This window comes from Ceratotherium simum, chromosome 2 (genome assembly GCF_057802395.1).
Source record: "Ceratotherium simum simum isolate JZ-2026a chromosome 2, ASM5780239v1, whole genome shotgun sequence".
Classification (NCBI taxonomy): Eukaryota; Metazoa; Chordata; class Mammalia; order Perissodactyla; family Rhinocerotidae; genus Ceratotherium; species Ceratotherium simum.
Genome location: NC_141901.1, coordinates 55,061,637 through 55,075,373, shown reverse-complemented (window position 1 = coordinate 55,075,373; position 13,737 = coordinate 55,061,637). Strand labels below are relative to the sequence as shown.

The 13,737-nt window shown below is 40.9% G+C and overlaps 2 protein-coding genes across 6 annotated transcripts in view; one reads left to right on the top strand and one right to left on the bottom strand.

Annotated features, from left to right (window-relative positions):
- ST7L (suppression of tumorigenicity 7 like) overlaps nucleotides 1-11,487 on the bottom strand; it is a 155,259-nt gene extending 143,772 nt beyond the window's left edge. For all 5 annotated transcript variants that reach the window (XM_087445453.1, XM_087445464.1, XM_014780023.2 and 2 more), the window contains exons 1-4: nucleotides 10,693-11,487; nucleotides 8,823-8,905; nucleotides 4,597-4,756; nucleotides 73-127 (exon numbers count right to left, since the gene is read on the bottom strand). In XM_087445453.1, the coding sequence (XP_087301579.1) occupies nucleotides 73-127; nucleotides 4,597-4,756; nucleotides 8,823-8,905; nucleotides 10,693-10,900 (506 nt within the window). In that variant the 5' untranslated portion in view covers nucleotides 10,901-11,487. The remainder of the gene's footprint in view (nucleotides 1-72; nucleotides 128-4,596; nucleotides 4,757-8,822; nucleotides 8,906-10,692) is intronic.
- A 30-nt stretch (nucleotides 11,488-11,517) lies between these two features.
- Nucleotides 11,518-13,737, top strand: part of CAPZA1 (capping actin protein of muscle Z-line subunit alpha 1) — a 48,788-nt gene continuing 46,568 nt past the window's right edge. Inside the window, exon 1 of the mRNA XM_004420668.3 lies at nucleotides 11,518-11,650. Within this exon, the coding sequence (XP_004420725.1) occupies nucleotides 11,612-11,650 (39 nt within the window). The 5' untranslated portion in view covers nucleotides 11,518-11,611. The remainder of the gene's footprint in view (nucleotides 11,651-13,737) is intronic.

Genomic DNA, 13,737 nt, shown 5'->3' with positions numbered 1-13,737 from the left:
AAAACCAATGTTTCCATAATACTTTTACTCTAAAACCAAGGCCATAATTATACTGAAAGCAAAATGTAATACCTCCTATATTCTGCTCCTCTGAAAAGATTTAGAGGGTTTCTCCATACCTTGCATTCTAAAAAACAAAGGGGAAAAAGGGGAAAATGAGACAGTTTAATCAAATGCAGTTAAATCTTAAATTAACCAAATTATTGTATAGTCACTGTATGCTAAGCACAGTGCTAGCCACAGAGAGCACAAAGATGAATAAGGCTGCTGTCACACAGCATACAATTAAATCTAGTCATTCTCTTACTTGTGCCTCCATAGCATTTGGTTCATAATTCAATTACAGCACTTACCATATTACAATGTGATTATCTGTTTGGTTTTCAGTTTTTCCCTTTGAAATATGAGCTCTTAAAACTTTGATCATTGGGCCGGCCCCGTGGCTTAGGGGTTAAGTGCGCGCGCTCCACTGCTGGCGGCCCGGGGTTCGGATCCCGGGCGCGCACCGATGCACCGCTTCTCCGGCCATGCTGAGGCCGTGTCCCACATACAGCAACTAGAAGGATGTGCAGCTATGACATACAACTATCTACTGGGGCTTTGGGGTGAAAAAAATAAATAAATAAAATCTTTAAAAAAAAAAAAAAACAAAAAACTTTGATCATTTTTGCATTCCTGGAGCCTAGCACAGCATTTGGAACTAGCTTGTTTAATTGAATTAAATGTAGCAGAAGAGTTAGTCATGTAAACTACCACTAAACTGTGTGATAAGTACTACAGTAGAGATATGCTTTGACCTGAGAGAAATATAGGAAGCGATTGATTTTGCTCTGGGAAAATGAGGGAGGGCTTTAGAAAGGAGGTGATATTTGAACTAACATTAACTCACTGTAAAAGATGAGTAGAAGGTTGCCAGATGAAGAACATTCTAAGCAGCGGAAGTATGATAAAATCACACAGCATAGCTTTAAAGTAAATATTAGAATTTTGCTATGAGCCTGGCAATTTCCCAATACTGAATGGCTTTTCTATGAGCTTGGCAGTGATATTAACAAACATGATTTTTAAAAATTGTACAATAAAATGTGCCAACATTTGGAAGATAGGCATAACTCAGTGAACGAGTATTTTCTAAATGACCAACGTGTGATGTTATAAAATTATGCATAAGTAAAAGACTTACTCAAAATGTAAGATATACCAATAGATTTTAACATAACAGAGCATGAAAAATTAATTGGTACAGCTTCAGATTCCACGTTGCAACTAAAGTTTAAGAAAGTAACTCTTACTAAGTTTTGGTGTAGTGTCAAAAAAGAATATCCACAATTTTCCGAAAAGGTTATTAAAATACCTCTCCCTTTTCCAACTACATATCAGTGTGAGACCAAATTTTCTTCATATACTTCAACCAAAACAACATATCACAAAAGACAATGCAGGAGCAGATATTAAAATAAGCTGTCTTCTATTAAGCTAGACATTAAAGAGATTTAAACAATGTAAAAGAGTGGCAGTCTTTTGACTAAAATTTTGTTTTGGAAAATATAATTATTTTTCATAATAGTCAGCTCAGGCCACCATAACAAAATACCATAGACTGGGTGGCTTAAACAACAGAGATTTATTTTCTCACAGTTCTGAGAGCTGAGAGTTTAAAATCAGCATGCCAACAGGGTCAGGTTCTGGTGAGACCTCTCTTCTTGACTTGCAGATGACTGCTTTCTCCCTGTCTCCTTACATGTCTCCTTACATAATAGAGAGAGAAATTGAACTGTTTCTCTTCCTCTTCTTATAAAGCTACCAATCCTATCAGATTAGGACCCCACCCTAACAACCTCATTTAAGCTCAATTACCTCCTAAAAGTCCTAACTCCAAATATAGATACATAAGAGGTTAGAGCTTCAACATATGAATTTGGGAGGGGACACAGTTCAGTCCATAAAAATATGTTAACATGCAATGGGTTTATTGTTATATTTAAAATAATTAATAAATAAATATTTTTAAAATTTGTTTTAATTTCTAATATGGTAAATACTGAGGATATAATCAATATATATAAACATAAGCTCTTTGAGGTCCTCAATAATTTTTAAGAGTGTCAAGAACTCCTGAATCCAAAAAGTTTGAGAACCACTTTCTTACACTGTAAGGGAAGAGGATGTACTAAAAGGAGAAGTATCAGAGGCAGACAAACCAGTTAGGATACTATAGCAATAGTCTAGGAAAGAAATGTCAAGGGGATAGATATGGGGCAACAAACATTGAAATAAAAGAAAGTAGGATAGAGTCAACATAATTTTTTTTTTTTAATGAGAAAGATCAGCCCTGAGCTAACATCCATGCCAATCCTCCTCTTTTTGTTGAGGAAGATCAGCTCTGAGCTAACATCTATTGCCAATCCTCCTCCTTTTTTTTCCCCCAAAGCCCCAGTAGACAGTTACATGTCATATAGCTGCACATCCTTCTAGTTGCTGTATGTGGGACGCGGCCTCAGCATGGCCGGAGAAGTGGTGTGTTGGTGCGCGCCCGGGATCCAAACCTGGGCCACCAGTAGCAGAGCGCGTGCACTTAACCGCTAAGCCACAGGCCGGCCCCTCAAGATAATTTTTGAGTGGAATCAATAGAACATGATAGGGGTCAATTGTTTGAAGAAGGAAGGGGAAACAAAAGAGATATAATCTGAAACAACTCAAAGGTTTCTAGTATGGGAATTGGATATCATTAACAGATTTTAGGATTGTGGAGGGAGCACTTTTGAAAGAAGATAATTAGTTTCATTTTGGAGAAAGTGAGTTCAGGGTGCTTGGGGCTATTAAAGGTGCAGATTTCTAGCAAAGAATTAGAAATGTGGGTCTAAAAACTTAGAGGCTTGGGGGTAGAAATTTAAAATTGCTTCCCTCAGCATATATGTCCATGGAAGTTAATATTAAAGAATGAGATGCAGTTACCCAGGGAGAGAAAGTTGAACCAAAGGAGAACGTTAACTCACTTTTGAGGTCAACCCAAGCATCTCTTCTGTGAAACGTTTTGTGGCCCTTCTTCCAATAACTGACTACCCCTCTTTTCTGTCACCACAGTATCTTCTATATACTCTATAAAAGCATCTTTCATATCTTTTGCCATCACTTATTTATATGTCTGTATCCTCTACCAAGCTAGAACGTTTTTAAGCTTATCTTCACTCTCACGAAATGGTATACTCAATCTTACAACAGGGAATAAGATTAGATAATGCATTATTCTTATAATTATTTACATACTGGACACTGAGCTTCTTGAGGACAGATCTATGTCATATTCATCTTAATATGTTTCATCCTTAGGAGTTCTGCAATTATTTTATGAAAGGGGAGAAAGGAGAAGAGGAAAGAAAATTACCGTTATTCCTTCCTGTACTTTTGAATGGCTGCCAACCTCATCTCTAGTATTCCTAATCAACACCTACTCGTGCTTCAGGGCTTAGCTTAAATGGTATGTTCTCAGAGACCTTCCTCGACTACACTTAAGTGCCAGCAACTGCATTCAGGTAGTATTTTTCTACTAAACTAATATAACTCTAGTGGTTAGGTTTATTGAACAAATGAGATATTATGGCAATCTATGGAATTAATTCATTTGTATTATTACTGTACGATTATTATCTATACCAAATGAAAGGAACAATATTCCAAAAATATCATTTCTATTTGGCTTTGAAAATTTTACTTTCCTAATTGCATAGCATTAATATTTACTTTGTATTACTGGATACAGAGGAATAGTCTACAATTAAATTATGACAGTGGCATATCATACATAAATATCTGAGATTTTGATGTCTTTCTAAATACATTGAAAATAAAAAGTATTTTTCCTAACTTTGCTCTCTTGGCAGAGATGCTAATCGTCTTTGTTCTCTCCTTTACCTAATAAGATCTCCTGATTATTAGCTGGGCATATGTACACTGAGAAAATGATTACAATTTCTAGCCTCCCTTACAGATAACTCCAGCCCTTTGACAAAAGTCTGCCCAGTAGCGGGCCGGCCCCGTGGCTTAGCGATTAAGTGCACGCAGTCCGCTGCTGGCGGCCCACGTTCGGATCCCAGGCGCGCACCGACGCACCGCTTCTCCAGCCATGCTGAGGCCGCGTCCCACATACAGCAACTAGAAGGATGTGCAACTATGACATACAACTATCTACTGGGGCTTTGGGAGAAAAAAAAAAAAAAAGTCTGCCCAGTAGGAAGTTAGGCTGAAATAGTACGCGACACTTCTGGGAAGTGTTCTTGGCTACTGTGGGGTGGGGTGGGGGGAAAGGGTGTCTTCTCCCGGCCTATTCTCCTTCCTGCTGATTCAAATCTGGATATGATGGCTGACGTCAAAGCAACTGTCTTGGACCACAAGGAAAAACCGCATTTGGAAATGGCACGCTAACAAAATAGAAGGAGTGAGTCTCTGATGATCACTGCTCTCCATATCAGCCATGGATTACCTATATTGACATGAAAGACAAACAAACTTCTCTATGCTGTTGTGAATTTTCTATCTCTCACGGCCAAACACAGTCTTAACTATACAGCTCTGAAAACACATTAGGTAAGTAGTCACCTGACAAATTGTGTCTGCTAGTTTCACTCTCTCTGTTCCTGGAAGGAGAACCTGGCTCTGAAATGCTTTCTGTTCCTCCCATCAGTGGTCGCAAATGGTTTACAGATACTTGCTCAATAAAAGATGTGCCATGCTTATGGAAGTACCACCATTCAAATACCTATGACAAACAAAAAAAAATCCTTCATTTATAATAGAATTGATCAGCAGATATATGAGCTCAAATCAAAACGTTCTCTCAAGATGTTCCTGTTTCATTCAGCATTTTAAATGTGCTCTCCTTCCAAAAAATAACCAAACACAAGATTCTCCAATAACACATGCCAAGCAAAACTGAAATACCTTTTTCATAGCTTTGTCATTAGACGAGCTTAGGCAAAACTAGAAGAAACACATCTGTAAATAAACCATTAAAAAACAATAAGAAGTGTTTAATCTATAAATAATTTATTATGTTACACTGTCATTTTATTCTATCTGTAGTATAATTAGAAGAAAAACAATTTTGGGACATCTAACATGGTGGATTAAGCACTTGACTAGGGTTAGAATGCCCACATTTAACTCCCAATTCAGCCATATGTTAGCTGTGTGCTTTAGGCAAGTCACTTAACCTCTAACCTCTCAAAGCCTCAATGTCCTACCTATTAAATATGGTTAACAAGAATTATAAGTGCGTTTTGAACAACCAAGCACACTCCAGTATTTGGCAGTATTATTAATGTACGTTAAGTGCCAGGTTGATTCCCAAATTGAACTACTGAAAAACCAGGCTATTCACTTCTTTCTGTTTCCATGATTTATCACTGTTATAAAAAGAGGAATCAAAAGAAGCTCTCTGTGCTGAATTAGCAGAATGTTTCCTATTTGGACACTTCAGCTTTCTCAACTCCCTTTGCCTGGCTCCTTTGGGTTTTAGCTTAAATGACACGTCCTCAGGGAACTTTTCCTGATTCCACAGAACAGAAAGCTGTGTTATACACTTCCACTGGATCTTGTGTTTTCTTTTCAGAATGATCTTTTCACTTGTAATAATTAGTTAGACAATTGGCTTTGCTGCTATTCTTCAACCTCCCAAGCACACTACCCCTTCAGGTAGTAGTAACAAAAGCAGCACAGCTAGCTTCCTCATTTCAGGTAGTAAAAGAAATTATAAACATAATAACCTTTTCTTTGTGTGTGTGTGAGGAAGATCAGCCCTGAGCTGACATCCATGCCAATCCTCCTCTTTTTGCTGAGGAAGACTGGCCCTGAGCTAACATCTATTGCCAGTCCTCCTCAGTTTTTTTTTCCCCTCTTCTCCCCAAAGCCCCAGTAGATAGTTGTATGTCATAGTTGCACATCCTTCTAGTTGCTGTATGTGGGACGCTGCCTCAGTATGGCTAGACAAGTGATGCATCGGTGCATGCCCAGATCCGAACACGGGCCGCCAGTAGCAGAGAGCACCCACTTAACCACTAAGCCACGGGGCCGGCCCCCAATAACAACCTTTTCTAATAAAACTTATCAATATTGCAAACGTAATGACATAGTTTAACCTTTAAAATGTTACTTGAATTTCCTAATTTTTGTAAATTTAAAATTCCGGTTTAAAAAGAGTAGTAACAGGGGGCCAGCCCCCTGGCGCAAGGAGTTAAGTGCATGTGCTCCACTTCAGTGGCTCGGGGTTCGCAGGTTCGGATCCCAGGCGCCCACCGACGCACCACTTGTCAAAATGATGCTGTGGCAGTGTCCCATATAAAGTGGAGGAAGACGGGCACGGATGTTAGCCCAGGGCCAATCTTTCTCAGCAAAAAAAGAGAAGGATTGGCATCGGATGTTAGCTCAGGGCTGATCTTCCTCACCAAAAAAAAAAAAAAAGAGTAACAACAAATCCCCCCCGATCAATGAGGAAACTTTTTTGTGCGTGTGTGAGGAAAATCAGCCCTGAGCTGACATCCATGCCAATCCTCCTCTTTTTGCTGAGGAAGACCGGCCCTGAGCTAACATCTATTGCCAATCCTCCTTCTGTTTTTCCCTTTTTCTCCCCAAAGCCCCAGTAGATAGTCCTATGTCATAGCTGCACATCCTTCTAGTTGCTGTATGTGGGACGCCACCTCAGCATGGCTGGACAAGCGGTGCGTCGGTGTGCGCCCGGCATCCAAATCCGGGCCGCCAGTAGCAGAGCGCACGCACTTAACCACTAAGCCACAGGGCCAGCCTCTAAATGAGGAAATTAAGACTCAGAGAATTTATGTGACTTGCCCAAAGTTATCAGCTAGTAAGTGGCAGAGTCAAGACTCAAAACTAAACCTCCTGGTTCCAAGATCAATGCCTTTTCCACTATATCAGCTGTTTAAAGATAGTTTATTCTCTTTATTTAGACTTCTACATGCTGTTGACAAGATATGCTAAAATATGCTTAATTATGAGTGAGCTTTATAAATCAATAAATTTTGAGGCTTATTATTTATACATCGTTTTCATCCAGAATTCCTCAATAATTTTTTTTTAAGTCAGAAGAAAAATCCCTTTCTTGTCTGGCACGTCACTTTAACAAAATGGTCAAGTGTTAGTCTCTATAGAAAATTTAAAAAACCAAAACATTCCAATACACATGTCATTATTTTTACTATAGTTGGAGAGCACCACCTAGAGATGAGAAAAAAGTACAGAAAAATTCATTGGCCATGTATGCCATAATACTTTCTAAGATTTTTATCTGCAGCAATATTTTTACAAAGTTTATGCTAGGAAACACTATTTCCTAGGGACGTTACTAGAGATTATAAAATTTAAAACAATGTTTTAATTAAAAATGATAGCTTAGTCAAATAAGACAAGGAAAAGCTGAATTAAAGTTAAACAGGTTTCGGGGCCAGCTGGGTGGCGCAGCAGTTAAGTGCGCGCGCTCTGCTTCGGCGGCCCGGGGTTCGCAGGTTCGGATCTGGGGCACACACCAACGCACGACTTGTCAAGCCATGCTGTGGCAGCGTCCCATATAAACTAGAGGAAGACGGGCACAGATGTTAGCCCAGGGCCAATCTTCATCAGCAAAAAAAGAGGAGGATTGGCATCGGATGTTAGCTCACGGCTAGTCTACCTCACACACACACAAAAAAGTTAAACAGGTTTCTTTATTGTGGGACCTCTCAGAATAACAATGGCCAAAATTCATTAAGCCTTCACTCTGAGCTAGCTCCCATGTTGCTGCAAGCTTTTACACATATCATCTCATTCAGTCCTCATAATCCTATGAAGTTGATACTATTATTATCCTCAGTTTACAGATGAGGAAATCAGGGTTTAGAAAAGTTAACTTGCTCAAAGGCATGCAACTAAAGTGACAGTTAGCCTGGCTTCAAAACCCTGCTCTTAAACACTCCAGAGAGGGGCCGGCCCCATGGCTTAGCAGTTAAGTGTGTGGGCTCCGCTACTGGCGGCCCGGGTTCGGATCCTGGGCAAGTTCCGACACACTGCTTGGCCGGCCATGCTGAGGTGGTGTCCCACATACAGCAACTAAGAAGGATGTGCAACTACGACATACAACTATCTAGTGGGGCTTTGGGGAGAAAAAGGGAAAAAAAGGAGGAGGATTGGCAATAGATGTTAGCTCAGGGCCGGTCTTCCTCAGCAAAAAGAGGAGGATTGGCATGGACGTTAGCTCAGGGCTGATCTTCCTCACACACACAAAAAAAGCACTCCAGAGAAGATAACTGGCAGCCTATTGGCTGAATTCAAGACAGAGATAAATTTTTAGTCTGCCCAATACTGCCCACATTAAAGTACTGGGAGATCTTATATAAAAACTTGTATAATAAGGTTCTCTTGAAATCTTTTAAAGAATTGGAAGATCTGGTAATACTGGTCTGCAAATCTAAATGGCAACAATTAGCTTTAGTGTCTTCTAGAAGGAGCATGCACTGTCCAGATTACCCAGTCCTCAAATAAGGAATTTAATTCTTACACTCTGTCCATTTCACTCATTTTTGTTACCAAGCTGGGCCCTGCAGGTATTTAGCTCACAACTCACCTCCCAGCCCCTGCCCCCTACCATATATAGTAGTCTTTTACATGCAAATAAATACTGCCAATTTCTAAAAGTGGGAGGAAGATGCAATGTTTTTTCAAATACTGAACACATTTTGAGCATACTGATCTATAAGTATTCATAATTACTATAGCCATATAAAAAGATTTGATCTTTAGATAAACACCAAAGCATGAAAGAAATGGGAACTACTTACAAATATTAGTCCTGATATCAAAGAAGATGTCCCTGTAAGGGCCACATAGAATTTGGGTGTCAATGAATTTAAAAATACTGTCACTGCCAAAAGGAAAAAAAAAATCAGTTTAAAAAGTGCAAATTCAAAGTACTCAAGTTACAAATATGTAGGTATCTTTATGAGTGAAGGAACACGAGTAGTATTAATATCTGGTATGAGATTCATTTGAGAAAGTTGTAAATTTTAATTTTGTAAATTTAAAAAGCTAAATTCCCACTGTATCATATCTTAAAAATGCCTTCACACATGTAAGCATAGAATTTTACACTGTTGATTTGTTAAATAAGCAAATCAAAATGAGATAATTTAGCTTGTTTTTGAGAATAAAACTAAGAACTTATAAAGCATAATTTAGACAAGAACTTTTACAAATCTATAAGGATAAGCTAAATAAACATCCTGTTACAAAGATTTAAAACCACTCCCTCATGATTTGGTGAGATACAAACCTGCCTTTCAAATTAGGAGGGAAACAGTGTATGTATTTGATATGTCAGCTTGAGAGGCAAAACAGACCAAAGATAACAGCAACAAACTGAGAGCTCCCTGCACCTGACTCACTGAAAGCCTGGACCAGATTCTTCAAATAATTGTCTCATACATACTTTTGGTTTTAGAAAGAAATAAAAATCTATAATAGTCAACTACTCTCATCTAAACAGTGTTACCTAGTTAACACATAGAAAAATAAATGATAAACTCAATGAATAACATTTCACTGAGCATACAAACCACTAGTAAGCACTTCATTAACCTGTTACAGACACCAAATTAGCTCCTTCAAACAGTCTAAGAAGAACAATTGATTTAGCTTGTTTTAGTGTGCTAATTATATCTGAATTTACATAGTACCTATGTTCTAAAAAGTCTAAAATATTTCAGAACATTATCTCAGTCTTTCACATCATGTCAAGGAAAAGAAAAGGGGACATTTGCCTTTTCTTTCTACAGAAAAATAAACCACAGTACTGATAGTTCACAGTCATCACATAACAGAAATACTTTCATCTTGGTCTGAGGTTGCTGCTCAGAGCTTGAGTTGAAATATTGTAATGACAAGGTAAGAGGCGCTGGCTCCCATCCACTTAGTCCTGGCTCTAGCTAAAGGACAATATTTGCTGAATCCACGGGGATCATCACTTCTTACACGTCTTTGTATCTTCAGGCCAGACTACATAGCAAGCTCTCTAAAAATGTGAAAAGAACTAAGAAAAGAACCCACTGCTGTTCGTGGCTCTCTTTCTCTTCCTGCACTGTTCTATTTTATTACTAAAGATAAAGCCTAAAACAAAGAACAGACAAAGATATCACGAAAACTGTTTCTTGACAGAACTATTTTAAAACATGAGAATGGTTGGCTAAGATCATTTTCTTTCTTTTAGATCTTTGAATTACAGAAGCGCTCGTCTTTGTTGTCTGGGTGTGGGTACTCGCAGCTGAGCAGCGAGAGACTCAAAAGAAATGATTTTTAAGGGATCCTACCAACGGTGCGGGTGTATATAAATCCTGCATCCAAGTCTGAAAATGCTCTCATCTGTCCTACCACCTAAAGCTTACAGCTTGTCAGGTGGCTTTTCCTCGGGTAAACGAGGACAGAAGACAGAGGGCGGATCTTAAGAGCTCTTGGGAGGAGCCGGTAGCAGCAGCTCAGGTTTGACAATCAGCTGCGGGGTTCTGACCCAGGAGAAAAGAACCCACTTGGTCGCGGACCACCGACTCATGCTCCGAGGCCCTCCAGTGACTACTGAGAATCTCTGCCCTTTGGCCTTTGTCCCCGGCACCTCTCCTAGCCCTGCCGCCCGTCCCAGGGGAAGTCTGGGCCTCTCACCCGCTGCCAAATTCTCACACAGCCTCAGCGGGACTCTCAGAGCATAAAGCAGCCCCAGCCCCGCCACGAACCACAGCGAGGCCCCAGTCCCTGCCAGCCCTGCCCGCAGCCGCTCCCTCCAGCCCAGCGGCGGGCTCAGGCCGGGAGTAGGTACAGGAGAAGAGGCCGCAGTAGTCGCGGCTTCACCCAGGCCGTCACCGTCCGCCATCTTGCCGCTCCCTCAGACGCCGGGAGCTGGGAGGGGAGGGCAGGAAACTGGGAGTCGGGAATCCTGGGATAGTGGCGGACCTGAAGTCGGTCTCTGTGAAGGCTGAAAGTTCCAGGGCACGGGGACTGAGCTTTGGCAAGTGGAGGAACGCGCCAGGAGTGGGGCTACCTCCTCCTTCGAAGGGCGGGAAGGGGCGAATAGCAGCACCTATTCTGGAGGAACTGGACTGAGATGTGACCCCAGAATGAAGTGTTTTTGCTTCCCTACGAGTGAGGGTCACCTTTCACCCCATTCCTGGGGTTGGAAAATCCACCGATCGTTCGAGGGGCCGAGCAGCACTTAGCCCTTTGGACTCGGCTGTCATAGAGATCACTGGTACTGGGAAAACCCATAGAAGTAGCAACTGCTATTTGGTCGGATGGAGCTCGGGCGCCAAGAACAGTCGAAACACGCTCCCAGCGTCCAATAGACGAATGGGGAAATGAACGTAACTCAGTGAGAAAGATATTAGACTTAAAATCCTTTCAGGCAAAGCCGACTTCCTGGGGCGCTAGCGCCCGAAGCCATCACCCCCGCCCGTAACTGACATGGCGCCCTCTCGGTCGGCGTTTCCGGGCTGGTCCTTCCGACGGCCCCCGCGGTGATTCCATCACTCGGCTTTCTTCCCGGCCTGCCTCGCGCCGGGGCCGGGCTGTGCCAGAGCAGCCCAAGATGGCCGACTTCGACGATCGGGTGTCGGATGAGGAGAAGGTAAGGGGTCCGCATCTTCTCTTACCTGGTCCCGCGACAGGAAACAGGGGCCCGATCTGGCCGCAGTGGGAACCCTGGCAGCGTCCCCAGGAGAAAGAAGCTTTTTGGCCCGTGCTGGCATACGCTCTCCGCAGTCGGGACGCTTCCCTCTTGAGGGGCTTTCCTTTGCCTCACGGTGGCTCCAGTTCCCCATTCCTCAACTCTGCTTTTCCTCCGGGGCCTGAGGCACAGCCCAGTGGCCTTCCTGCAGAAGAGACTTTCCCTTATTGAATAGTAACTGTGGACTCTTTTCTGTAATTAAGAGAGGGGGCGATGGTGATGTCGCGACGTATCAGGAAGCAGTTATTTTACCCGCCTTTAGCTTTTGGGGCTCACCCCACCCACCCCCATTTTTAGATATGATTGAGACTAGTTTAGAGCAAGTCACTTCCTGGTCAGGGTGGCCTCTTAACTTCCCTTTTGCTCCTCCTTCCTCAGGAAGTGATTTTGCTGTCACGACTCCTCGACAGGGAAAGGTCCCCATGTGTTGTCCGCCTCTCCACACATCCACCTCTTTTCTCACATGCTATCGGCTGAACTAATTCGCAGTGATAAATGTGTAAGCCCCAGGACATTTGCTTCAGAATTTGAACACCACTCTTTTCCCCGCAGACACTCCCTTGATTGTATGTGTGTACGTACGGCCCCCGCGGCGACTCCATCCACTGCGGCTTACATCCTCAACATAATTTTTGAAAAATAGTTTTCGATTTCTTGTTAACAAATCAAGAATAGCCAACGGATTTTCTTTTAAAACTCCAGAAAGGCTTTGTATATAGCACACACCTTATGTTAACACATTCAGGTCTGGACAAAGCATTGTGCCTTCTTTGATGCTCCACTGTGGTGTCTGATTATAGTTGAATTTGCCAGTGTGTGATTTGTATACTTAGTTCTTAAAAAGTGTCTTAAATACAAAAGCATATTCTACCTTAGGTGGAATAACTTTTTTTCTGACAACTGCACACTTAACAGTTTGTCAGGCTTTTCAGTAAATACATGATTTCGGGGCCTGTAGAAATTAGAATGCTTTCACTAGACGACTTGTTATAGGACAAGAATTATGTCTTTTGTTTCCGCGGTGGCTATTACAAAATGTGCCCCCTTGAGTTCTCTGTAAATGTATCTGAGCTCTTTCTTTTTTTAATAAAAGAGATTGAGGTGTAGGAGGGAACTGTTTATGATCCGTGAGTTCTCTGTACAGAATAATTTGATACATCACACCTACATATGGCATGCCATTTTGAAATGCTGAAGAATGTGCCAAACACTCACAGGCCAATGAACGACACTTTAGCATTAGATTTTCTCTGTCTTGGAAATTCTCATAGATGTATAAGATTAGGGGGGAAAAAGGCATCTTAAATATGAACTTATGCTGGAGAAAAATCTAGAATAAAATGCTTATTCTAAGGCAAATTGTTTTGATTCAGATGAAATTAAATTACAGTGAAGATCATGGGATAACAAAACATTTTTTAGCCCAACTGATGGTCCACTTATTTTAAGCAAAAATGTTACAACAATATTTCACTAAGAATTTAAATAACAATAAACTTAGGAGTTTATTGTGCCTGAGCGATACTACATTTACTAGTGCTGTTGGGTTTTGTCTTTGACACCAGGTTAGAATGCCCTTTTAATTAAACTTTGGGAAATATATCTGTATTTCAAAGTGCAAATTAAGATGTCTTTGGATATTAACAGTGTTTAAATTAATAACTTAATAGTCTTGATTTTATAACAGAAGATCTGTGACCAGTTTCCTCTTGTCTCCCAGCATACTTCTTTTTGTGGTTTAATTGTAATAATGACATAGCAAGCAAATCATAATTAGTAAGGTAAATCTACTGCCAAAAAATACTGATGAATTTCATATTCAGTAAACAGTTTTTAGATTAACCACATTGTCTTCATTAGTGTGGATAATGAGAATAGCTGATACAGTAAAAATCTTGTATAATAAATCCATATGATTTGAGATTACTGAAATTTTGTTAGATTCTTATTCCCAGACAGAGATGAAACCCATCTGTATTTCTCTGTTG